The following is a 27,292-nucleotide window of genomic DNA, read 5'->3' on the forward strand; positions in this document are numbered from 1 at the left end:
TCTACTATATATTAAGCTATTTTACACTCCTATGGCATATGAATGCAAAATAGCTGTATTCCTCTCTTTTCTAGTTGAGTTTCAATATTTTCAGTTTTCAAGTAATCATAACAAGGTCTGCAGAGAAATAAACCAAACTGCAACCAAAAATTCATAAATCTTCAGGCTTTCCCAACATGTTCTTATTCATAACTGGCTTCTAGAAGCCACACTGTTCCCTATCAATTGAGCAGCGATCCAGGCTTTCAGCCTTCTAGCTATGCTGAAGAGCTACATTTGCAGAATAAATATTAGCAATGAATTTTAGTATAGCTGAAAATAAATATACAGCTTATATTCAGCAATGAAATGAAGCTGAAGTGAACAGTGAGTTACTATGTAAGATTAGTTCTAGGAATGTAATCTTTACAGATTCTTTGTCAGATTGATTTAGGCAGGCACAGCTCACTATTCTGAAGCATGCATCTCTATTTCAATAAAAAAATGTAGGGGAATAAAGTCGGCAAGAGGCAACACTAATTCCATGCCACCACCCTAAAACAGAATTGCTTCAGAATATTCGGAAAGACTCATAGTTGAAAGGAACAGAGGCTGCAGAAAAAGCTCAAGCACATAGTTACAACAATAACAAAGCAATTCATCTATGCCATGCAAGCACTTAGATGTAAGGCTAAAAACAACAGAGTAAAACACAAAAAGTTGTTTTAAATGTGCAGTATCAGTTCCCCTTTGGGTGGTCAAATTTGCTAATTTTTGCCTTCAACCCCACGCTTCTCCGGCGGCAGCCACTGCACCAATAGCACGTGGCTCCCTCCAGCCACAAAGCTGATGCTGCTCCTCGGGTCATGCTGAACAGCAGTGCAGCCAGCATGCTCCTGCTCCCCCAGGACCGAGAGCATCACCTTCGGCAAGGGACCAGCTCCACCACCACGCCTGGGATCTTGAGTCTGATCAGTCTCGAAAGCGGCCGTAACGCTACGAAAGTACAATGAACTACAAGAAATACCAGATGATTACAATGGATCTGCGTAATGGATGGCTAGATAAATATATCCTGGGCGTGGGCGACAGTGCAACAGATCCTGCACCTTTAAAACTTGAAAAAGCAATTAAAAACCAGTCTCCTAGACCTGCACTACAGCATAGTAATAAAAATGTATATATTTAAAAAGGCTAAATATATATATTAGAATATATATATTTAAAAAGAGAGATATAACAAATATCTGACATGGCATTTTTACAGCACGTAGGAACATTTAATATACGTGCCTTGTAGTTCTCACAAACATATTGGTGCCATTAGAATTTAAGTATCTCTTCACATGGGCCATATTCACATCTCAGTCATACTGGCATAAACCCAAACCATTTCCATTATCTGTTGACTATGAAATTGCTCTGGTTTAAACTAGTGTAACTGAGATAATTTAGCCTCTTGCTTCATTAATTTAGTAAACAAAATATTATTAAGCTGGCAATTAAATTTGTTTAGTTTTCTCCTAGAAGTATTCAAGACACACAGGGATACAAGCTATTATGTAGTGTACATTGCCAAGCTTCATTAGTACAAAACATGTTATTTTGCTCAATGCATTGAAATCAAACTAAGTTTAGTTTATTTTGCTGAATGATTTGAAATTAAGGCTAGATTTTGGTCTAATAAGGTATTTTTTCCAAGAAAGAAAATAAGCATAACATTGTCCTCTCTTTCTTTTTGATCTAAGGAAGTTGTACTTATCAGTCCTGTACGTATTATCTAGTGGAACAGGATGTGATTTTTTCTATATTTATTTTGTTATTATTGTTTATTGTCCTTTAATGACACTATGATTACAAAATTTAGTAATTCTATTTCTTTGGTTCCTAACAATCCAGAAAGACCAACATGCACAGAGAACGGCATATTGCAAAGTTTATCAGACTGACCGCCAGCTGGAGGGACAACTTGGTCAAGTAATTTCATGCTCGTTTTCTTCCATATTTTCTTTATAACTGCTCTAAGTTCTTCGTTTGCTTGCTCTAGGTTACCTGTGGCAATAAAATACAAAAATGGAGGATGGCAATTACATTTCAATCAGCTGCAGTGAACAATCCTTTAGATATTAATTAGCTGTAGACAAATACTAAGACTGCGACAGGGATCCTTTGCAGCAAGCCTAAGCTACGTGTGGTAGGAGATAATACTACAACTAAAGAGAAGAAAGGGTGTAAGGCAGCGAGTTCCTGGGGCTTTCAAATCAGTCTCTGCACTGCAGAGGTCAACCATAATTTACACATCCCAGCTCCACTCTGTCACTGCTTAATACTGTCTGCTTAAACTGTGCAGAAAGTGATGACTTGCTTTTTATAAGCGACTTTCTTGATCCACAGCCGAGCCTCTATTTTTTTAATCATAGTAATTACTCAGTTGAACAGGCTTGAAAGTTCAGGCAACTGACTACTGAACAATTTTTCATCTCTTGCAGTGCTCACCTGAACCACAACAATGCCTGAGGGGGCTTAATCTAATTGTTTTATTATTGGCACTGGAACTCAAATTCTGCTGAGAATAGCAATAGACATGGAACAGAAAGTAGGAAAAGATGGTAAAATAATGAAAAAATGTAGGAAAATAGAAAGAAAAGTCTTTGAAATATACCACTATTTTTTAAAACCTTTCCCTCTGGCGCAAATGACAGAAATGCATTCAACTGCCAGAACTGGCCTCGACCAGATGGGGACGTTACTTTCAAGTGTGCAAAAGCTGCAGTTGCACCAACATGGGATCCAAGGCACCAAGTTAAGGAGTAGTGAGGAAGGAGCATCTTGGCTGGACAGAAAGGGGAGCTCATTCAGGCCCTGCAGCAGAGCTTCTGCTACTGTGCCGCTGCTACATGGGTTTATCTGACCAGATAAAGGCATCTAATAATTTCTGAGATTTCTTGGGCTCTGGCCTCACCATCCTTTTCGTTTCATTTTCTAGCAAATCACTCCTAGCAACAGTGACTCCAACCCATGATCCAAAAGCAAACCCAGTCCAGCGAGACTAAGGCAGCCCTACTCATGTCCAACCAAATGAATAAAGTAAACTGTAACTTTTCCTTATCGTGCCTTCTGACAAATGCAGCAAAGGCTTTACAGCCAAGAACCTTACCTTCTGTTTTTATCTTTAGAGCAGTCCTAACCAAAGCAAACAATGTAGCATTAAACATGACGGTTCCATCGCTGTTTAGTGGCATATTCATGGCTACTAACCTCTGTAAATGAGAAAAGGAAAACAAATTTTGATGGAGTTTTGTTTGAAAAAAAAAAAAAAAAAAAAAACCAAACCAACCACAAAATCCTGCAATGTTCATTTCTGAAAAACTGATGTATTCAAAAAAAGTAATATCCACAAGAGGCATAAAAATTACGTCTTCAAAAACAGTTGAGTCTTCTACCCTAGCTGCCTATAACAACCACCCAGTATCGCTTCTTTCTGATATTTATCACATGCATGCTTATACAAAAGCTAAAACTGTTCAGTAGTTTTCATGCGCTATTTACTGAGTTAATTTGCAAACCCTGAAACCCAGCCCTGGGCTCTGACTGTAAGTCACACTAAGCAAGTATTAAGGACAAATGCAGTTACGGAAGAGCACGCACTCCAGTTGCAGTCCAGGTTTCCCACAGGTTCCCTCCAGCCTCACACTCCATGAAGAAACACAGCACTAAGCCTGTTTGTACAAACTGATTCATTTCTTAGGGAACTCTTCAGTGATGCTGTGCATCTCTTACACTGTCTACACTGAACTAGTGCAAACGGGGCTTCCCGCTTTCAATTAGTCCATCTCTGCATTAGTGTTTGTATTTTAGAGAAGTATCGCTGTGACCCTGTCAGAACACTACTTAATCTACCAAAATCCTTTCCTAATGTCTAACTTGGATTTTTTTCTATTAGTTTAAAAGCATTACTCAATTGGATAACTTATCTTAATGTATAGATATAGGTTTGCTTTAAGTACGCCTTGGGGCATCCCACTTGAACCCAGTAGTGTTTTGTATGTCAACTTACCTGTTTATAAAACAGATACAAAAGAAATCCAAATGACAGGTCTGTTGTAACAATCCTTCAATTAAAAGGCTTGATCTTATTCCTACTGAAATTGCTAAAACTACAATATCCATAGTTCTGAAGTCCTCAGATACTCTAATAATTATTCATCTCCTTTGTGTTGCTTTCCAACTTTTTTATTAAAATGCAATTAATCCTCATTAAACTACACACCATGCCTGACAAATTCTACATAATTTTAAATTCCCTTTAATTTTCAGTCTTCTCACTCACAGCTATGTATCGTTATTCACTTCAGCTTGTTTTATCACCTTGCAGTCCCCACCCTTCAATCTCATTTCTACATTGCACATGCAACAAACTTCTCACGAACGTGCCTGTAAAAACACTGTATCAAAATTAATTCTCCATTAAACTACCACCCTCTTCTCTGTGGAACTGAAGAGAAATCAGAAATGTCACTGGGTTGAAGTACTCTTATATGTGACACTGGGTCACCAGAAATGCTGGGATGAGGTAGTTCACATATGGGACAGTAACAGGCTAGTGATGCATTTCCAGACTGACACCTTTCATTTTGATGCTCTGTTAAGAATTTTACATTGCTGTTAACTACTCAAATGAGTACCGACAGAAATTACACTAATTTTCCTGCTTTCAGTTAAGCCTGCAAAAAACCAGGGAAACTTGAGAGTGAGAGAGACCTGGCGAACAGACAGGATCACAGTGCACGCGTGATGCATAACAAGGCAGAAGTGAATGAACGAACTGGGAGAGAAATCTAGAAAGAAACCAGGCAACACCTACCTTGCAGGCCACGCGGTGGGGGCACAGCTTGCCAAAACCAAGAGGTGGCTGAATACGTCTCAGTAATGTAACCACATCAAGATGTTTTATCCTTCCCCTAGAACCAACACACACCAGTTACCAAACACACATCCATTCCCCCACAATATACTATGCTCTGCGTTAAATCTTATCAGAGAAATGATCTAACTTACTTTGCTTCAGGGTCATACTCTGACCATATCCTTTTGAACTCATCCAAATGATGGGGACCCAGGATAGACCAGTCACGTGTCAAATAATCAAAATTATCCATAATGACTGCCACAAATAAGTTTATAATCTGAAAAAGTAATTAAGAACAATCTGCCTTAATTATTTTGAAATTAAAAAAATATTTTCAATAAATAAAATAGCAGGTAGGTAGCAGGTTAAGGATTCAAACAAATTCATCTCTTAAATGATGATTTCTGGCAAATATAATCAAATGTCACAGAAAATACATGCTAATCATTTAACTGACTAACTGGAACTCTATCAGGTGATGGTGCTGACAAGAGTGTGATTCTATCTTAGAGCACTCAGCCTTTGACACAGCCTGTAACACTTTTTTTCTCTTCCTTGGTTTGCCAGGTGTCACTGCATTGAGCTAAAGAACGGAACCAATACATGTATTTGACATAGTGTAGATCTCAGGAAACAGCTTTCGTATTAATAGGATTCAAAGTCATGACAAGAAGACTTCTGCATACATCTTGTTAACAACGAAGATGATACAGAACAGCAGAACGTGTATGTTTACACATTAGTTCACAGAATTCTGTTTGACCACTCTCCTTTTGCAAGAACAGTACTGTGAATAGAAAAAAAAATTAAAAAAATCAACCAGCTTAGACCAAACACCTGCAATGAGGAAAAATGTATTTCAAATATTATATTAGAGCGAAGAATCCATTATGCCATGGATTAGGGAGAAAGGTTACCATTCACATCTCATGTGCCACAGTTTGAGCACACTTGTAGAGACACAAATCCAAATTCTGCCAAGTTTAAACAATACAAAAAAGCATTACTAGTAAGTCAACGGAATTGCAGCCTTATAATTCAGGAATATTTAATGATACTGTTGAGAAATGTATGAAATAATAGGTGATGAAATGACTGTTAACTTAGCTCTCAAATATGCAACCAACCACTCCAGCGTACATATAGTCAGGAGAACAGCTTGTACATGGGAATTTAGAACCACAGCACAGTTTGGGCTGGAAGGGACCTTTAAAGGTCATCTAGTCCAACCCCCCTGCAGCGAGCAGGGACATCTTCCACTTTTGCTTTGGTTGCTCAAAGCCCCGTCCAACCTGACCTTGAATGTTCCAGGGATGGGGAATCTACAGCCTCTCTGGGCAACCTGTTCCACTGTGTCACCACCCTCATTGTAAAAATCAGTATAAAATCCAGGATTTAGGCCTGTGTATGGGAAAACAATCTTGCAAAAATATTTTGGATATGGGATCTACAATTATTCTCTGAACCCACTACTCTTTTAGTTCAGAAAAAAGTCAAAATGCCAAAGCTCATTTCTGTTAATAAGCACAAGCCGGACTCACCAAAAACGCACAAAGCATGTAGAAACTGATGAAATAAATTATAGCAAAATTGCTTCCACAAGTGTATTCTTCCCCGGGATTATAATCGGATTCTGGATCACAGCGTTTTCCAGGCAAACATGCCAGCATGATTTCCTGCCAGGCTTCTCCAGTTGCACACCTTTATAAGGTCACAAAGATAAATGAAGCATTATTTGACCAAAACAGATTAAAGATATATTAATTTGTTAAGTTCTGACAAAATTCTTGGAGCTGTACAAAGACAAATGTGAATACAGATTGTGAACTTTTCAGAGCAGGAACTACTTAAAAAAAATACAGAGCATGTTTCAGAAATTACAAACACAGACCTGACTTTGTAGACACGTTTCATAAGGTAGACTAATGCCCCATAAAGGCTCACATGTAAAAATTTGAACCCAAACCTGTGATTTACAAGGTAAATACTTATTACAGTGCAGCTGCTGTGTACAAAAACCTGTCATAAAAGCTCAAAGCATCTATTTGTAAAAGATTAATTGCCTTCTCAGCATGGTTGAAGAAATTCTTGCCTCTAACTTCCGCTATTGCATTTTTTGCATAGTTGGGTAATGCCTGTGTACAGACCCACGATTTTAAATATTTAAAAGACAACTACACACCTGCGACATTTCTGGCTATGTTCATTACCTAGTTTGAAAGGTATGAATGTCCTTACATGCTTAAAGTGACTTGGATCTCAGTGGGTGATGCCCTGGGTCTCAGATAAGGAGCGACCTGCCGGTCTTGCCAAGCAGGTTAGTAGCAATGCATAGGAGCCAAGCGGAGTTACGGAATCACAGGGAGAGAGCTCTCAACATTGCCACCTTTAGAGGCATCCCTGTTCCATGTCATTCCCTCTCCTTGCTCCGGGACATTTTGAAGCACCCCTAGCAAATGTTTACCCCTTTCTTAAGCTCTCTAGTAGAGATTCCATAATCCCCCTGCATCAAAATCTAGCTACCCTTGCATCAGAAAGTTCTGCCTACTGCTTATCGGGTCTGCAAATTACACCCGCTGCTTCTTGTCATCTCTTCAGCAGATGTAAAGAAGAGTTTATTTCTTTATCTTTGCAACAACCTCTCATTTTCTCAAACTGTCATCCTAGCTGTGCTTCTAAAGATTACAGTAAGGGCACAGTCTCTTTCACCTTTCCCAACACCCCGACAGTGGACACCAGGGCTCACTGTATTTGGGGTCTACATGCAGACATCACTCTGCATGAGTGATGTTTCACAACACTGAGTGTTTCACAACAGCTGCAATGAGTTTAGGTCTGGATCACCTGGATGGAACCCAGCACGCAGCCACGGAGAGTATGTGCTTGTTACACTAAATTGCTTCTCACTTGCAAACACATTTTGAACAAATGCATGGTACGAGAGCTACTAACATTTTTCATAGATCAGTGAAATGGGAGGCATTAAGTAAGAGTTAAGGTTTGCTCACCTGAAGAGAAGCAGCACAGCTTGGGGGAAAGTCTGAAAATTGTTGTTTCTGTTTATTTGGTTGTTGTCCCTCATGGCCACTTTTCCAAATACCTACAATAAAACAGGATTTTGACTTTCATCCTAGCAACCTGTACTGTCAGAAGCTGTAGGCCTTGAAGTCTAAACTTGCTTCAGTATGTATGAAAAGCGCTTGCTTTACCCTTTTTACATTTTTCCTAATAATGATGTAATTGCAGTAAATTTATCACATGTACAAGACAATTCTTAGTAATTTATTTTGGCATCAATAAGGCATTATAATACTAATACATATTCCAGTCTTTCAGTGAGAAAATACTGTTTTAAACTAGCACCTAGAGTCTTTTATTGCTATTAAAGCCCTACTATGTAAATATTGTACATACTTGTAGTAAGAAATATTTGCTGTCCTGAAAACCTTAACTCTAAATAATGAAAAAGAGATGCAAAGATGGAAACCAAAGCACAGAGAGTCTGAGCATCCTGCCCCAGCCAGAGATGGACATGTGTTCAGTTCTTCAAAATTAAATGGTGATTCCTTGGCCATGGGACTGTTCTTTTTCCCAAATATAATACATTTACATCCTCTTACAATACAGTGAAGGCTGTTACTTCATTTAGAGATTAACACCATGATGCTCAGTATACGTGCTGCTGGACTGTAAGGATATTAAGTTGCTTTTGGATAAATGATTAAGAGAAAGAATCAGGAGGAAAAACCACTCTCTGTAGCATGTTTCTTCTCAACCCACTCAGTTAGGGCCTCCCTTGGTGCTGATGTGAAGAACCTTTACAACTCTGAGAACAGAAACAACTCTAAAGTTTCATGGAACACAGAGCTATCCTAAGGCCTTCTGACAGGAAAACTGCTGTTATCAGGAGGGGGGACAACAGAAAGAAAAGAAAAAAAAGAGCCAGAATTGCAGCCCACATTCAGGATTTCTAACAGAGACTTTTGCCCAAGTGCTGACAGTCATCCAGCCATGCTCCTCAGGCACCACATCTCACGTGTGACACGGAGACTACCACACAACTCAAACCACGCTGCCAACCACAGCTCCACGCTCGCTGCCTTCGTCTGCTGCTTTCCTGCAGGCTGGGCAGGCCCCTCTCCAGCCGCTATCCCACACTCCCACTAGAAATGGCCCTGGAGTAGGAATTTTAGGAACAGTTTCCCCACAGGTTTCTCCTATCTAGCGGTCTCCAGTAATTAAGCCTGGAGAACCTCATCTACCCTGTCTGCACTGCTGCTGGTGTGAGCAGTAGCACCCTCATCCCAACAGCACATTTTTACATTTTAATTTACTTTTTTACCTAATTTACATTTAATTTACATTTACATTACCAAAATCCTTTCCTTGTACATCTTGTACGCATCTCCTACTCTTGGTTAACCACAGGTTCAGCTCTGCCTAAATCTTTACCTAGTTTCTCTTCCTAGCTTTATTCTTCTCATATGGGAAAGATTTTTTAAAAAAATAATTAAAAAGCTGGATTTTTAATGCCTGATTCCCAAAGCAAGTCTATAGTAAAAAAAAAAAGCCATGCATTCTTTCTATACATTCATGCATAGGAATAAACTTCACAGTACATGGAAGAGGAGTGGCTCCTTTCAGCAAACCAAGATACTATAAGCTCACACCAAGCTCTTCTCTTGCATCTTTTTGGATTTTCTAACTACCAGATTCATAACCAAAAAAATATTTTTATGCACTCTGAATACATAGATACAGCACCGATATCAAAGGAATGTTTCAATAAGCACCTTAGGAAACAAGTCTGAGAGTAGCCAACACTGTACTTCTGTTTAATGCTAAAAAAATTCTGTATTTACCTGCATTCCAATGACAGCATAGATGAAGAACAGCATGGCTATCAGAAGAGCAACGTAAGGCAGAGCCTAGAAATGGGACAGATGCATTGTATTTTAATAATTTCACACAATTATTTCAATTTCCATTTAAAAAAATAATTTATCTGTGCAACACAGGCTTTTCCAAGGTTTTTCTTCCTATGCAAGTGCTTAAAATGTTATTACCTGTTGCTCTTAATATTCTGCCACATACAATGAACACAAGCTTCATTATACTTTAAATTATTTCTGCCAGCAATCCAGGGGAAAGGATCATGTTTAGAAGTTTTTAATTTTATTTTCATTACTGATTCTGACAACACAAAGATATTCCTTCTATACAATTAAAAGAGTTCCATTAACTTCATGTTCATCAGAGTTTTCAGGAGCAAGGATTCAAATATCTATTTGCTACACTTCTGAAATCAGTTTTATATACAAAAATAGATTAAATTCCTCTTTTGTAGTCATCTGATAAAATGTATGGAAGTATGAGACCTCTGTGTGTCAAACCTATCCTATCCCTTCTAGATATACCAAATATTATTTTTTTTCTGAAGTACCGTAGAAATCTGATGGTAACAGCTAATATTAAACAATAAAGAGTGACCTTTGGACTCACTGAAGTAATTGGTGAAGTTTATCTTGGCATTAGTAGGCAAATATATTCAAATATGTCATTACTGATAGCATGAATTTCCAAAGAAAAGTTTTTTGCACTCTACAGGTATTGCTTTGTAAGATTTGGTGTATGAATCGTTGTAATCATAAAGCAAATTTCAATAAATTTTGCTAACCTGAAATGACTTAATAAATGTCCATAGTAAAGTTCTGATTCCTTCTCCTCTGCTAAGCAGCTTCACCAACCTCATCACCCGGAAGAGACGGAAAAAAGTGATGGAGATTCTAGCGCTGTCCTCAGAGTTCTGAAGAGCATCATGGAGAAGTCAAACCAAATACAAACTCAAACATGCAACACTTCCAGAAAAACAACATCAAATGCAAAGGTGGAAGAGGTAAGATTTGAAAATGTATCTTGAGAGCCTTTTCATCTTGATAAGCATGACATGAAAGGAAAAAATACATGCTAAAAACACAGGACCTGTAGAAATGCTTCACACATCACATGCATTTCCAAGTTTTCTGGTTTGTTAATAAGGATCATATTGGGTTTGTTTGCAGTAGACTTCAATAATACATTGACAATGAATGCAAACCACTGCATAACACCTTTGTAGTAAGACAGTTATGAAAAATACAGAAAAAATTGGTGGAAAAGACATGGTAAAAAGAATAAACTCAAGTAAAGGTAAAACCACTGGGGTCAGTTTACTAATCTTACCCCAGACTCATCAGTTGTGACTGTTTCAGTTGGCTTTGGCTTTAAGAAATTAAAAACATTAAATATTAAAATCAAATAAAAGGTAAAAAAATCAGCTTAACCATAAACAGAAGGAAGGACATTTTTTTATTTCTAAATGAACATCTTTCAACTCAATATACTTCCTAAATAAAACATTAATATCCTTATTAAAACCTTCCCTTGAGCATTTCATGTTGGCTGACTCACATCAAAAACATCATTGGCTGACTCATCCCAAAATCTGCTAGCATAAAACATGTTTAAAAGACTCAATGGAAAGTTAATACAAAATAAAATATCTGCTCCTCTGTAAGCCAAACGAAACTGGCCATCGACTTCCACAGGTTGTATGAAACTGTAGCGGTAAGCCTAAGTAAAACTCAGGAACAAAGTCTGGGCGTCAAACTAGCCTTTCAAGGTCCCTGCTCCGCTGTGCTCTTTTTGAAGATTAATTACTTCATCACTGGAATCTCACCACATTCAAGTAATTGTGCTTTATATCACATCAGGAGCCCCCTTAAAGGGAAGTAACTTGCTTGAGTTAAGTCAGTGATGAACTCTGGGCTTTGCAGTGCTTAACGAGGGCAGATTTTCACTCTGCCAAAGGGATAAACGTTTTTTAGCCCGGTGACACAAAGGCTAACCCTCCCATGGAGGTGCAAATGAGAAGGAAATACTTGCACCCTCTCCGCACCTACGAAGTGCTCACACACCTGAGCTGGCGTAACGGGATCGGGCACGGGGAAAAGGCTTCGGGATCTGCTCGACCCTCTTGGCACAGAACTGCACAACCCTCGGGAGCTACAGGGAGGAGAGGGGCACACACCAGCTTCTTGTTCACAGGGCCAAACTCTGTGCCCTGTGCGGAAGAAACTTACTTTGCTCTTTGTAACATCTCTGTCTGTCTGTCTTTGGAGAAACTGTCTCGATATCCTAAATGGTCAGACACTAGCAAAGCTAAAGGACCAACTGTCCATGCTTTCCAGATTCACAGCAGCCTCTTCCAAAACTGAATGGCAGAGTCTTTAAAAACATTTATAGCACTAGAATAAATGGGATTCGCGACGTTAGATCCCAGTGATGGCTCTTACTCTTTGCCTAAAATGCCCTCCTTTTAAAGGGGCACCTTTCAAAAAATTATCATCACGTATAGCAGCAATAACTGTGATGCTTCCTCAGTGCTGCTTCCAGCGCACTCTGTGTGCATCACCCATGCTCCCCATGTACTTCACCCAGTAACACCTCCAGTATTGCTGTTACCCAAGATAAAACTTGGGGAGAAGGAAGGGAAAAGAGGCGCTCAGTGCTGAAAATACTAGCATTATATTATAAAAAAAAGTACTATGGTAAAAACCCAAGAGTAGGTAATACCTTGTTACAGTCAGATAATCAGTGGTATTTATTAAAATACATTTTGCCTATTACTTTTTTGCAAAGCATGCATAGTGTAATGGTAACACAAGGGGAAAATGAGGTAAAAATAACTGTTGTTCAACTATGTATTTATGCATTAGTGCCCTGCTAGGATACCAGTATTTTCTGAAAAAAGAGTTTTAAAGCTGTTCAAGGGATTATTGCTAAATTGATGCATTAATATTGGAAAAACCCAGATCTCCTCACTAGACTTCAGTAGGCAGAGTATTTGTAAATCAGCTGTAACATCTAAACTTCGTAAGCACTTACATAAAATACACAAAAATATGCTGCCAATGAAAGACAGTTGCTGCACTAGAAACTCCCTGCATATGTCAACAATTTGAAATAAACTCATCAAAATATAGCTTGAGGAGAAATTCATAATCACAAACATTGTAAATGCCAAAATATCACAAAACATGGAAACAACCTTGCAAAGCTATCTACCTACATCAATCACAAACCTGTACTATGTACACAGACCCACACTGCTGTTAAAAAGGAATTTTTTTTGTGTACCAAAAAGTTATCTGAAACTTCTAAAGAAAAAGGATTTCATTACACCTTCTTCAAATGAAGCCTGAAATTTCGTGTTAATCTCCAGTGACTGACTCATGCTGAGCTTGATACAGTCTTAAACAGTGAGCAAATTACTTAATTAGCATTCAATATTTTGTATCATCAAAAATTAAATTAAGTATTTGACAGATACAGAGCAGCTTAAATTACAGTATCATCAGAAATGAACACTAAAAAAAATGAAGTAAAAATGCTGGGCTTAAGAGTTTTTCCTGCTAGCTTTTACCAGAGAAGGATTGGGCTCCAGATAAGCTAGGAACAGTATTAGGACAGCAATATGGAATGGGATAGATAAGAACAGGAAAAGGATACTTTAGTCCTACAGACTTTTATTTAATTCCTTCCCAAAAGAAAAAAATAATGAGAGGTATGCATTATGATTTGGTTATGAAAAAAAACCTCACTGAAGGAAAAGTCAGTAAAAAAACGTATTTATGTTTAACTATCTTAATGACTACTTAATCCTCACTTTTGAAAACGCAGCCAGAAAACCAGATTCCCAAAACGGTGTGCACAGTTCTACTGCAGGTGCTCAGGAATGATGAGTGCAAAACCCCTCACGCTTTTTATTTTGTCCGAAGGGCACTGAACGCATTTGTGCATGCGTGGGACTGCGTAACACACATGCCTCCCGTACATCGCTCATCCTCAGCTCCTCCAGCCGAAGCCGTCCTAACTGCCTGCTCCTGATGGCTGAGCTGCCACTGCTGGGAACCATTAGGATGTCATATCCGAGAGATTATAAATCATGGACAGTGGAAAGAGCAGGCCAGGAAGGAAAAAGCCAAATACCTTGTTCACAAAAATTAAATTGTACAAAAATGCCGAGGTGGAGACAGGTGCTAGAAACAAACAATGAAAACCAACTCCTGAATCCAGAGGATTTTTTTTCTACTGGAGCTGAAAATATATTCAGCTTCGGCCCATCACTGGCCAAGTGTTTTGGGTACTGACATTGTGAGGTGAGTGTATCTAATTTTTTTCACTCTCTCTGGCATTTCCCTCTGATCATACAGCAGCTTGGTTTACATGACTAATACTAATTATAATGAAGCTAATATAGTTATATACCTCAAAGAAAACATTATTCATACTTATTTATAAAGGAAACGCTCATCCTAGAGACGAAGTTAGTTAGCATTTATGTGTGTCCATCCAGCATGAAGCAATATTAAGATCTAGAAAACTGGTAACACCATCTTCACGGACAGTAACAGACCGACGGTAACAGAACGCCTGCTTCCTGCAGATAAGGGAAAGCCATGTACTACCCAAACACAGCATCTGACTTGCAGCTTCAGTAATATCACTTGACATGCGCACACGTCAGCAGGTGGCACATTATGTATGTGTGGGGGAAGTATTAGAAGAGACTTGAGCCTGGGGGGGGGCACGCTGAGCAGAGAGTGTCTCTTTGGATGGCGGCTGCTGACCAGAAAGGAAAAAAAAGTATTTCCTGGGGTCAGGCAATTCACCTACAACCTCCTCTTTCCCCTCACCTCCCACCAGTCATTCCAACACTACTTGTGTCCCAAACTTCTTGGGACCGGCTGCTCAGCATCATGATTTCTTTGTCCCCCATGGGACTCTGTGATTCCTAGGACAACAGGAGTGCTTCTGGGATCACTGCTAGGAGACTGGTAATGGGCACAGCTAGAATAAATGAATGGCTTCTGTTTTCACTGCTTGGCTAACAGATGCACTGCAACGAGGTAAACAAGAACACAGACTGAGTTAATTATTCCACCTTTTCTGTCAGCCACGTGCCAGCTACACTGACAGCCTCGTTCAGCAAAGCACTTGATACCTATGTAAGCTCAAGCCAATTCTAAAATACTTCAAATAGCCAGTAACAGGATTTTTCTTTTTTCTTAATCAAAGTTGAGCACAGCAGCTTTCTTCCCTAAACAATCCCAGTCCTCAAAAAAGATTAACCAATGATCAGCCTAAATTTCTGACTCGCTGATTAAAATGTTTGCTACCAATTTTGGTCAAGTATTTATTGCTGCTTATGAAAAATTTAGCACATTTCCTAAACAGTAACTCCACATTACACTCTGTATATTGCAACAAAAGTTTGAAATAAACTTCCTAACTGAAAAAGGCTGCAATGTCAAAACTGTGAACAGTGTGAAACAGATTGCATCATGCATTGGAAGCAAACTGTAGCTCTGTGTTTAAGAAAAAATAAACATGGTGAAAACCAGTGGGTATTAGTATACTGTGTTCATCAAATGCTTCTTTTGTACAGGCTGTGCCAAAGGCTATGAAAGTATGCCAACACAAATGAACACATAGTGATGATGTAATCGTCATTACAAATATAGAAGGAAACATCTGCATGATAAACACATATGATGACAATAACATACATAGGAAAGCATTCAGGTTGCCAAAATATCTTCAGAAACGTGCAGTATATGTCTGTCTATATACATGTATGTATATACATACACGACTCATTCGGAGAATAATTACTGGAATTTAAATGCGCTAGCAAGTAGTTTTCTTCATAGTCTTACCAGTGTTCTCTATATCTCCTGTTCCACATGAACCAAATGCCCATATATATAATTTAGTTAAAATTTCGAATCAATGTGAAGAACCCCACAGTGGATTAAAAAAAATATTTTTCCCTTGTAAAATAGGTATTTAAAACTCTAAGTTCATAACTAACATGTTTGTGGTATAGGGTACTATTATAATAACTCATAAATGTTCAGCTGTGCAATGAAGTTAAATAAATTTTTAGGATTAACACCTTCATAAAATCAGATCAGAAATTTACTTCTATTTCCAAATTAGTTATTGCAACACAGTATAGATTTTGTATTGCAATGACTTCATACTAACAAAAGCAAAACCATACCAGCGTGTCTTTCTGACCTATCCTTAAGCCCTAAGGAGAGACATTTGCAGAAGTCTACAAAATGTATTAACAGTGTTAAAAAATATCAATTACTAGCAACAAAATATGCCAAGTTAAGTTCTAACATACCATACTGGTGCGTAAAGTAGGATTCAAACTGAATTGCAGTGCTTTTGTTCAAAACTGGAATCCAGAATCTCTACAGGAGCTGGACATGAGGTTTTTAATCCACTCCTCCACCCAAGCCAGGTCAGCTGTCCCGCCACTTACTGGGTGAGTGGGCAAATATATAAAAATAAGCACCAGCCCTCTGGGCACACCCTCCAGTAGCAATCTAGCTAACAAAAAGAGTATCCCACTGGTTATGAGTCAACATTATGCACTGCATAGTGCTGAAACGGTAATAACGGTGCTCCTTCTTGCCAAAAGGCAGAACATTCAATTCTGGTTTTCTGAGATTTATTTTTTTTTATGTATGACATCGCTATTAACCTCTGTCAGTTGTTACGGCTGCACAAGCACTGAATAAGCCTCATGCATTTACATGGTGATCCAAGACAAATAGGTTTTCCCGAGGGAAGATACCAATGCTGTTCCTCTAAGCTGTATTTCAACAAAAAACTTGAATTTTACTTAACCTCAAGCATAAAATTAGTCCCATAGGGACATTTGCACAAAAAAGAAAAGTGAATGCTCCATTATTTTCTCGACATTTTGGCAGCACATGAATGGTAAAAGAAACTTAAATAAGAAACGTGAATTAAAACTTTTCTAACTACTACCGTAACAATGTGATCATGCCTCTAAGTCATCCCGTGCTGGTCATCCAAATGGTTTCTGAGCTGACAAATAAGATAATTTCTATAGAGCCAGACCAGATTGAAACTTGTCTGTGATTACTCTTTTATTTAGAATTTGCTTCCAATTTATCTCTCATTGCTTTAAGTTATATATGACCATCTCCCAGAATGGACTGACCACATCTTGTGCCTCACTGCTCTTTTAATTGAAGAGGAACCATTTTTATGACCACACAAGATCTTGTGTGTCATGTGAAACTTTTTGAAAACAAAAGGTCACAAAACTAAAAAGTAATTATATAGGGTTTAGTAGTGGTTTATTTTTTTTTTTTATCGCTATACTATATATATATATTTACTTATACATACTTGCCTCTAAAAATTTCTAAAAATAAAATGAACATGAAAATCAATTAGATTCATAAAAGAAGAACTGGTTAAAGGGAGGGATATTAAATGACAGAGTAAACTAACAAAACAATCATAGAAAATAGTGTATTGCCAAAATATATGTTGCTCTGAGGTGGTTCATTTCTGGAGTTGGTCACCGATCAGTCCTTGAGGATGCTAAGCAGTCCTATAAATTGCTGAACATATTAAAACACCAATTTACAAGGGCTCAAAAATATTCAAAACAGTAATTTCCTGAATTATACATGAACGGGAGGTTACTGGATCAGAAGAATCAGCCTCAGGGCACCATATAAATTATAATAAAACATTTAAAAAGAACAAGAAAAGGAATAACAAAATAAAAACATGACCTTTAATTTCCAGAATTTAATACTGAAATGAATGTGATATGTAACTAGAAAGTCCAACCCACTCTCTTGAAAAACATGGGTTAGATACAAACGTGTTATCTGATAGAACTTGCTGGCCTTTGGAATTAGTCTAAGCGTGCACAGCCAGACCGTCAGAACGATGCTGAGTTTTTTCCACAGCATGAGGCAATTATATATGCAAACCTATAAGAACATTTAGTTCGTCTTGAGTACATTATTTTAGGTATTCAATTCTTTCAAGTCTTCTTTTACATTGCTTAATGAAGACGGCTGTACTTATGCAGTTACAACTGCCACAAGATCCGATTTTACACCAGTGCTAGCTGTTTACACTGTTTCAGATCACCCTTCAAACAAGGCTGAGCTGCCTCAGTTTAAAAAGTTTCTACAATGGGAATTTTCACAGGTGCCATTTCAATCACACTTGGAATCCCATCAAAAGCAAAGTCTTGTTCGCCTCTCAGCAGAGCTGTAGATTTCCCAGGATCACTGTCTATGTTAGATAAAAAGTACAGGTGGAATGGCACAATTCAGGATGCCCCAAAAATATTTACATTCTATAATACTGAATTTGGATTATAGAAGTTTACAGAAAACTAATGAAGTAGGAACAGTTCAGTAGATTCAAAACAATTAAAAAAAAAAAAAAAAAAGAACAACCTAGAAATTTCCCTGGACACTCTGTGGTTTTCACTGTTTCATGTTGAAAATGGGAAATCAAGCCCAGAAATATACTGAAACTGTAATACGTTATTGACTTGCACAAACAAAGCACATAAAAGTGGAAAAGACCAGAAACAGACAATACTTAGTAGACAAACAGTCTGCTGTGCAGTACTAGAAGACATCAGAGCTGAGCCTTTTTTTCTCTCATGAGTATAGCATGAAGAACAGAGGAATGACAGTGGTAGTTACTGACTGTGGTGTGTACTTCTTTCTGAAGATCACTACTTGATCTCCAGGATATTTTCGAGACAACTGTGTGCATTACTAAAGTGACAGCGTTCTTCCGAGCTGAAAGCTCAGCGGTGATCAGTTATAAGTAATGCTGTCCCATTAACACTCCCCATACAGGGTTAAATACAGGGTTAAATACAGGGACATTTCCCATGGTTATGGAAGTACACCTTGAGCTATTTTTCAGTTTCTTCACAATCAAGTACATTATGCAGTTTTTAGGGAAAGCTATTCTAAATGATTGGTCTTTTGATGCTCCTCTGATACTATGCTCATCTATACCAGTACTACCATGAATGGAAACAGTAGAAAATTGTAAATACTTGAGCTGCAAGTCTAAATCCAAACTTTTCGGGGAAAAAAAACCAACAAAACATCCAAAAAAACCAACCAAAACCAAACTACAAGCAGCTTTTAAGATCTGCTCTATGAAACATGATTACACTTTGAAAAATTTCTCAACAGGACAACGCAGTCCTGTGCTGACTGGCCCTCCCTGTGCGCTCAGGTTCCTTCAGTTCACAGGTAGAAAGACCCGTTGCCCACCAAGAACCCAGCAAAACAAGTCTAAGATCTAGGGGTTAGGCTAATCCTCCTGCTCCCACATTATCACATCACTCCTCTGCTGCTCCTTCCAGGTGTGCAGTTGTGACAGTCTCATATTTTAACATAACATCAGGGAGGAATTTTAAGGTGAGTCAGCCTTAAATTATTTTGATTGTGTTTACTCTTTGAGACGGCAGTGTAGACATTGCAGCTTTATAAAAAAATCTGAAGTCTTTAATGAGGGTTGATAGTGCATGCTTGAAGACATTCTGCCATCTTAAAAAAAAAAAAAAAAAAAAAAGAATACATTTGTTTTCTATATTCGGTTGAAATCAGTTTATAGTAGGTCATTACTATGCTTACCTAATATACTAGAACCAAAGAAGATTCAAAACTACGTACATCACCGTTGCTCAACAGCAGCAATTGCCACTAACTGATGCTGCCTGTGCCAAAGCTAATGTGCTCTGAAGGGAGACCGGGAAGGGCACAGTGTAAGAGGTATTTCCCTTGGCAGCCGCCTTATCCACTCATTTCTGCCCTACCACGGCCCACACTTCTGCCGATACTTTGTGCTCAGCACCTCATCCAGCCAACTGTCAGGTCCTCAAACTCTTGCAGAAGCGCAGCTCACAGCTATGGGGTAAGAACGCTGCGGGCAAAGGCTGCCTAAGGTCACAGAGACGCCAGAAGAGATCCCCATCAAACCACGGCCTCAGCCCAGACCAGCTGGAGAAATCCAAGCTCCTAGCAGGTGGTCTGCTGATCTGAACAATGCACTGAAACCCGAGACTGTCTTCTAAACAGACCTTACTTGAGTGTTACGCATTTTCTTTCTTTCCTTCTCATCCTGGAATGCCTGGAACAGACCAGAGCTTTTTCAAACACAATTTCTATTCCATGTTCCTGGGCAACTTTATTATCATGGTCTTCACAGTTGCAAAATCAAGGTACTATCTACATGGAATAAAGGGTATCATTTCTGCTATTGACTGAAGGAATGTGATCCTCAAAATCAGGTTCCTGGCATGAACCACTTTGGAAAATAAATTTTAAAATGTGTTTTCTCTGAAAAACTGTTTCAATTAAATGGCAACGGTAGCCACAGGATGGATTTGCTTCCCCAAAATATGACAGAGATATTGCAACTTAAATATTCGCTCACTGAAGAGTATTTATTCAAATTTGGAAGTATTTTGAAAGATTACACATATTAAACGTCCCTACTGAAAAGAAAGCATTTTGGTAAGTAATAAAGCCCACTGGGGCAAAAAAAAAAAAAAAAAAAGGTATCTAGAAAATAGCTTACTAAAACAAATTTAAAGAGAAAAGCAATGTGACCAGCCAGTCCCAAAACTGTGACTGCTGTAGAGAAACACGCAAGAGGAATATCCTCAAGGAACACTAAGCAACCATTTACATCTACAGCTTTCTCCGATTAACCTGTTCTTTGATACAGGGAAAATGTGTGCATGTGTGGGATCTCCTGTGTCATGGGTATTTCTGGATAACTTAGTTCTCCGAATGGTAGGTGGGTAAGATCTTCAGCAGGTGGAACACGCTAACCTCACCTACTGCGCCTGTCAGCTCCCTGAGCATTTTCAGTGGACGGGTTGGATCCAAGTCTCCCTTTTGAGGTATCAAGAAGCACTAGAGGGAAGAGGCACTTTCCTCTCAAATTTTATTTTGACTAGTTAAACAGAGAAACATCTAAGTATGGGAAGCACTTGCATGCCTGCTACAGAACTGGTATGTACTTCATTATCTCTCACTTATCATTTTGGTGATACAGCTTTCCTTGTTAAAACCAGCAAGTCAGAAAACAGGCTAAAATCAGTATTTCCCTTTTTTTTTTTTTTTTTTTTCCTTGGAAAGGGACCTTTCTCTTGTCCAAACACCTATATGTGTAAAGACGATCAGTCAAAATTTTGGTGAAAAGATGGGAGTTTTCCAAGTACTTTAAGAGTAATTCAAATTTCAAAATATTTACTGCAGGATGGGAATAGCAAAAGGAATAGGAAAAAAATAAATATTCTATTTCCCACAGTGTGGAAAGTCTTAGTTTCTCTATGTACCCTTCTTCTGCTACCTCATGAGATATGATTTCTAACATCACTCTAAAACCTGAACCTCCCACAGGAAAAAAACCCACATTATTTGTTAAACTGAGCCACTGAAACAATTTACAGAATCTTTAATTACCTTGGTCAAGCTACCTACAAAAATCACTGGGCTTCAAGTAAAATAGTAAAAGAGGTTTAATTCCTTTTTTAATGCATAAAGTGTTTTAATTATTTTCTGTACACACATAGAAAAACATAATTCTCATTGTCTCACTATGCTTTGTGCATGTGCAACTATATGGGTATACAGATTTATAACAACAGCTTGTATAAACATCTACATCAATGTTTTGGTCTTTGATTTCAGGATAAAACATACTTTTCTTAAAAATTATTTGGGGGGATAAAGTTTACATTTTCTGTATTTCTTGGTGACAGCAATTACTTTTTTAGTGCATGAACAGTTGCTACTTACATTAACTTCTGTTATAGCAATATCAACGACGCTACCAACAACAATTAAGGCATCAAAAGTGTTCCATGCATCAGTGAAATAGTGCTGTTAGGACAAGCATTCAGCAGAAAGAGAGCAAGAGAAAAACACAAACAGAAAAAGAGAAGAAAAGGACAGTGTTAAACATAGAAACACTCTAGGCTTCTCTGATGTACCACTATACAATCTAATCTTTCCCTTCCATAGCTAAAAAAAATTGGTAGAAAAAAAAAGGCTATTTATTTCCCATATCAACATAATTGACCTATGACTGGTCTGTACTCAAACTTTAGAAACATCAGATCAAAATCTGTGACTTGTCCAGATGATGGAAATAGTGGGGAGACAGAGAAAGAGAAGTAGGGACTGGGGAAAGTAAGCTGGGGTATACTCACATCAGCTTCACTGAGAACGACGTCTACTATGCTGCCAATAACGATGAGGGAGTCAAACGTATTCCAGGCATCACTAAAATAGCCCTGAACAGAGCAGGCAGGGTGCAAACGTTTGTGATTACACATGAAATGTCAAATATTTGCATACTTCTGTTTAGTTTTGCATAAACAGAAATTAGTTAAACAAAACCTGTGGTCTAATGAGAAAACAAAACAAAACAAACAATATTGCCTACTGAAGGAAAAGCAACATATATGTGCATGTGTGTGTATATATATACTTTATATATATACATGTACAGACACACACAGAGACACACACACGCACACACACGCAGTACACATGCAGAATACACCATCGTATAAGCACAACGTTGGCAAGCGAGCCATCATCCAAAACTGGTTTTGGACTCCTAGCAAGGCTGAAAAACTCTGACATACATACCCTAACAAGCATGACAAAATCCCTTGAATAATATTTCTACAAGACCAAGCCAACTGAAACCTCCTCAACGTGAATGACTTTGTGATAGTCCTAAGTGACTGGTAAAAATACTCAGAGGGTCAAAGCTCATCACTGGTTAATCATGCACAATTACTAACATGGAACTGTGCATAATTAGAGAACTGACTTAATCTTTCATTCTCAAACTCAGTGTAATACAGGCACTCACACTGCATTTGCAATCAGGGCCTGATTCTGTAACCAGTGCAGCCAGTGCTAGGAACCACACCAACTTGAACAATTTCATAATGTTTCTAATGCAGCCAGTCCAATGCCTGAAAAATTCATTTTCATAAATTGCTTAGTCATCCTTCTGACATTTTATGGCTTTAAATTTATCCCCTACGTCTATGTTATTGGCGCACTGCTGCAAAGGGTTATAAAGTGCTGTCATACAATTAGATGTCCACTGGCATCAAACCTGCACATTTGAGCAAAAAAAAAGATTTCAGGAGAAACCCTGAGGTAGGTTCCAGACTCAAGTCTGTCACTGGGAACAAATCAACATGTATTACTCTGTTGAAGGCAACTCTATGGAGACAAAGTACGTAGGTTTTCTGCAATATCTGGATTTTGCCTAGTTACTACAGAAATTTAGAACTGCAAAAATTTCTGAATTTATTAGCCAGCCATAACTAAGGTATGTACATTTTATACACGTGCATTCTGCTTTCCTGGTAATTAATTTTAAAATATTAACTTGTCAGCCACTGTTGAAGCTCTAAAAAATAAATTTAGCAAAAAGTTTAAAATGACAGGTGTGCCAGTCTAACCTTATGTCTAGTTAAACTTACTACACTGTTTAGTATAAGATAATGTTTTAGCTGAGTAGTTTGTTACTTGTGTTGTTAGCATAGAAAAGCAAAATCACCTACACAATTTTTTAGAACTGGACAGTATTCTTCTCAAGATTTTAAACAGAATTTCTAGTAACTTCATAGTTTAAAGGTCACACATGAGTGTAACCTTTGAAAAAAAGCTAATTTCATGTGGAAATTTGCTCTTTGAGATTATGAGAGCTGCTATAGAAGACAGCCCTACAGCTGTTCTAGAGAGTAAGTACTGCGCAGAGTCAGGAAAGCCTCATTATGTCGCTAATGCTACTCTCTTTTAGCTCTTTTAAAACACAAATTGCTATAATCGTTCCCTCATTTAAGGAAGGGGCTGTCAGAGGAAAACAGATCAGAGCATGATAATCACTACAGCCCTTTGACTGGGGCAAAAGCCAGTGTTCATGAATTTGGCCTCCTGAACAACCACGTCCATTTCTGAGAGCTCCTGCATAATTCCCTGTCACTCCTTCCTTACTCATCCTGCTTCACGAGAATAAGCCATTCTCAAAGTTTGTACTGAACATCACGCTGAACCACCTCAACAACACTGAAATTTAAAATTCTAAAGAGATTAGCAGCTGCCAACTAAAGAAGGAGAGCTACTCTCATAATATTCTTCCTGATCGTTCATATTCCTTATTTGTCTTATTTAAAAGTAGTATCTTTCCTGCTTTTAAAACAGAGGTATTTTTATATATATACATAATATAAGAGACTATTGGTGAACAGCAAACAGATAATCAGCACCATCCTGAGGTGTGCTACCCATCTTCCTCTACAACAACGGGAACCAAAAAAGGTCCTCTAAATAAAGGTTAATTTCAGCTACAGAAAAACTTACTTTACTAGACATGCCACAAGTGACTGAAATAACAAATTCACATTTTGATTCAATACAGCTGAAATACTTTACACATTAATTTCTTTTATGAAACCTTTTCCATCAGTATAGACAAATATTGTTCAAAGTAATATGTAAAGCAAAAGCATACAAATAAACAAAAAAACTAAGAGAAAATAAAGATGGTTTTGGAAAAGGGAGGAATGGACAAGTCACAGCAAATAAACATCATGCAAAGAAGTTGTTTTCACCACTGCAATGACCCAAGATCAATTCACTTACTAGCCATCTTTCCTTTTTTCTTACAAAAATCTGATGTAAAATGACATGAAAATCATTACAAGTTTAAGTAACAGCTAGCTATCGTGAAGCTGTACATATGGTATGTGTTGATGTATTATTTTAGATTTCATAGCTGTATTTGGTTTTGTACTGTATTAAACCATGCTAAGTAACAGGTTTTAGAAAATATGAAGAACAATGTGAAGAAATAATGCCTGCTCTTTTAAGTCACGTTGTGAAAAATTTGTTCATTGAGAAATGCTGAAGGATAAAATGACAAATCCTGGGGAATGTGTAGGCACAGAGAATTAACACCAGAATATGTTTCTAAACATCTACCATATAAGTATTTTAGCCCATTTAGTACTCTGCTGAAAAGTTTAGGGCCTCATTCTGCAAAATACTACTCTCAGGCAAGAAGTGTGCCAGCTACTCAGCATCACCTTTAATAACTATCACTTATCCAAGTTTTATGTATCTCAGAGCTGGGAGGCATTCTGCGGTACCTTGGTTTCAAACAACACAATATCATAGTAAAGAGTATCAATAATTTATAGTAGCCTTAAGTTTGCATGACCAGCAAAACCAAAAGAACACAGTTTTCAACGGGATTTTTGTCAACATATTAAGGGGACACTGTCAAGCAGTTGAGATAAAAACTAACGTGTTTTTTTATCTATCCTTATTTTTACAGAGTAATGGAGTTTTAATTTGATACTTTGAGCATCTTTGAAATAATTTTTTAAATGCACAAAATTCATAAATAAAACTGTCCTTTCTGCCAGACTAGACTAAGAAACCCACCAGTGACACAAATGTAGAGGGAATGAATCAGCCTTTCCTCACGGACCCTAGAGCAAAACATTACATTGGGTTTCAGATTGTTCCTACTATTATTAAATCTTAAGATGAGTTAAAGCGATTCATTGCTGTTTTAAGCATTTATCTAGTTTAAAATTTAGATTACTGGAAGACATTTGCATTCTGTTTAAGACGGCTAGCTGATTTGCAATTATTAATGAACTATTTAACATATGTTGCCGATAGGTGTTTTGTTAAAGAGCATCCCACAATGTAAAAAGTTACCATCTTCAAAGAATAACAGGAACAACCTTAAAGATATCTACGTCCCTTCCCTTCCTGCTAATTAACCTCTGCCAAAATTCTTATTACTACTGTGGCCTTTTAACCTTGTCCTGCTAATTAACAAGTTTAAGGTGTTCTTTCTTCACCTATGGGGAAACGAAACTCAGGAGACGAGGACCATTCACAGTGCCTGCCCTTCAAACTCTCAGGGTTCTGACCCAGGGATGCCTCACAGTAAAAGCATCCAATCAGACAGAAAGCAGGTTGCAACAGAGCTAAAACTCAACTTGTACAAAGTCTTAGAGACCAGTATTAAGCCATTGCATTTGATGACGAGTAGGAAGACCATAATACGAATGGAGCACTGTGATCTACACAGTCATGATCAGACCACTATATTTTGCATTAGCTGCTACTCCTGACTACAGTCACAAGTGCATGGAGAACCATACAAGGATTCACGATCTTCTTTCAAAGAGCAGATGATAAAATGCAGCAAACTCTTCCGAAACTTCAGGGTGAAACAAGGATATAGAACAGCAAATACAGATCAGGAAAGACAACCAGTGTACTCATCACACCGTGGTCCACGTGTCTGAACTAGCTCCTCTGGGGCCTCATACTGTGTTATTTTTAACAGTAAATCCTTAGCATTTAAGTAAGATAGGTGACACAAAAATACAAATAAATTCATTAGGAATGTATGATGGACTGGACAGTGCAGAGTGAGACTACTCTGTATGTAATGTATATATGTAAGCATTCACCCCGAACTCCACACTTCACATCTCAACACCAGACCTCAAGTGATGTATAATGTCTTCACGTCTGCAGGCAAGTACAAGCTAGCTGTAAATCAGGGAGCTCAGGCTCCGCTCCCAAGCTCACGACTAAATGCAAGCTGAATAAATAGTTTTGAAAAGCTGGAAAGCAGTTATACACCTGTTCCACGCGGAGCTCTGGGCAGCTATGAGAGCTAGCTGGTTCAAAAGCAAAAATCAGGTTGCCCACAGAGCCCACAGTCGTCCAGTTTGTGACTGAACACCAAGAAAGGGCACAGTTCACAGCCGATTACAGATGCAGATATCCTGATTACTTTAAAAGAGCAGCAATGGAAAATGAAAAGTACCAGCCTTAGATGGTGAGATCAGTGAACCTCAAACGGCGTGTCTGGCTTTTTTCAAATTCCATGCACAGCAGGCGACCACACTTCACTTATTTACATAGATATAAGCCCAGAACAAACATTGATTTCATTGTAGTGAAAATAAAATTTGGTCCAGTTTTTCATTATTAACTTTTGCACTGTCATAAATGCAGTATGGGAACTGAACAAAAAGACTGCATTAACTGCCACAGTCCAATTTTCAACTTTATTTTCAATTAATTATAGCTAACAGTTTTTCTTTTGCAAATCTACTTTTGAAAATGTGTGTCTGCATTATTCATTTTGACAGTGTCCCTTTAAGGCAAGGAATCAACCACTCGGTGTGGGGCCCTCTACCAAATATTGTGTATGCATAGCTGAAAACATAAAAATCTAAAAAGGCTATTGCATATGCAAATTATTTATGTGTATGTTTGAAGTACTTGGTTATATTTTATAAAGTAGGGAAACAAGTTTGAATTTTTAACTAGGAAATATAATATACAGGTCTTTACTGGAGATTAACTTAGTGTAAAGTTAGGAATGTAGTACCATGAATAGGAG

General features: G+C 38.0%; 1 protein-coding gene across 10 annotated transcripts in view; it reads right to left on the reverse strand.

Moving 5' to 3' along the window:
• The window catches only part of CACNA1D (calcium voltage-gated channel subunit alpha1 D), a 235,551-nt gene that overhangs the window by 31,189 nt on the left and 177,070 nt on the right, over positions 1 to 27,292 (reverse strand). For 4 of the 10 annotated variants that reach the window (XM_040591589.1, XM_040591583.1, XM_040591581.1 and 1 more), the window contains exons 30-40: positions 22,035 to 22,118; positions 21,622 to 21,705; positions 11,111 to 11,149; positions 10,566 to 10,694; positions 9,751 to 9,816; positions 7,897 to 7,988; positions 6,430 to 6,589; positions 5,038 to 5,165; positions 4,844 to 4,940; positions 3,137 to 3,239; positions 1,930 to 2,031 (exon numbers count right to left, since the gene is read on the reverse strand). In XM_040591589.1, the coding sequence (XP_040447523.1) occupies positions 1,930 to 2,031; positions 3,137 to 3,239; positions 4,844 to 4,940; positions 5,038 to 5,165; positions 6,430 to 6,589; positions 7,897 to 7,988; positions 9,751 to 9,816; positions 10,566 to 10,694; positions 11,111 to 11,149; positions 21,622 to 21,705; positions 22,035 to 22,118 (1,084 nt within the window). The remainder of the gene's footprint in view (positions 1 to 1,929; positions 2,032 to 3,136; positions 3,240 to 4,843; positions 4,941 to 5,037; positions 5,166 to 6,429; positions 6,590 to 7,896; positions 7,989 to 9,750; positions 9,817 to 10,565; positions 10,695 to 11,110; positions 11,150 to 21,621; positions 21,706 to 22,034; positions 22,119 to 27,292) is intronic. The other 6 variants (XM_040591588.1, XM_040591590.1, XM_040591591.1 and 3 more) reach the window with 4 other exon arrangements.

The sequence above is a fragment of the Falco naumanni genome, chromosome 4 (genome assembly GCF_017639655.2).
Source record: "Falco naumanni isolate bFalNau1 chromosome 4, bFalNau1.pat, whole genome shotgun sequence".
NCBI classification, from domain to species: Eukaryota; Metazoa; Chordata; class Aves; order Falconiformes; family Falconidae; genus Falco; species Falco naumanni.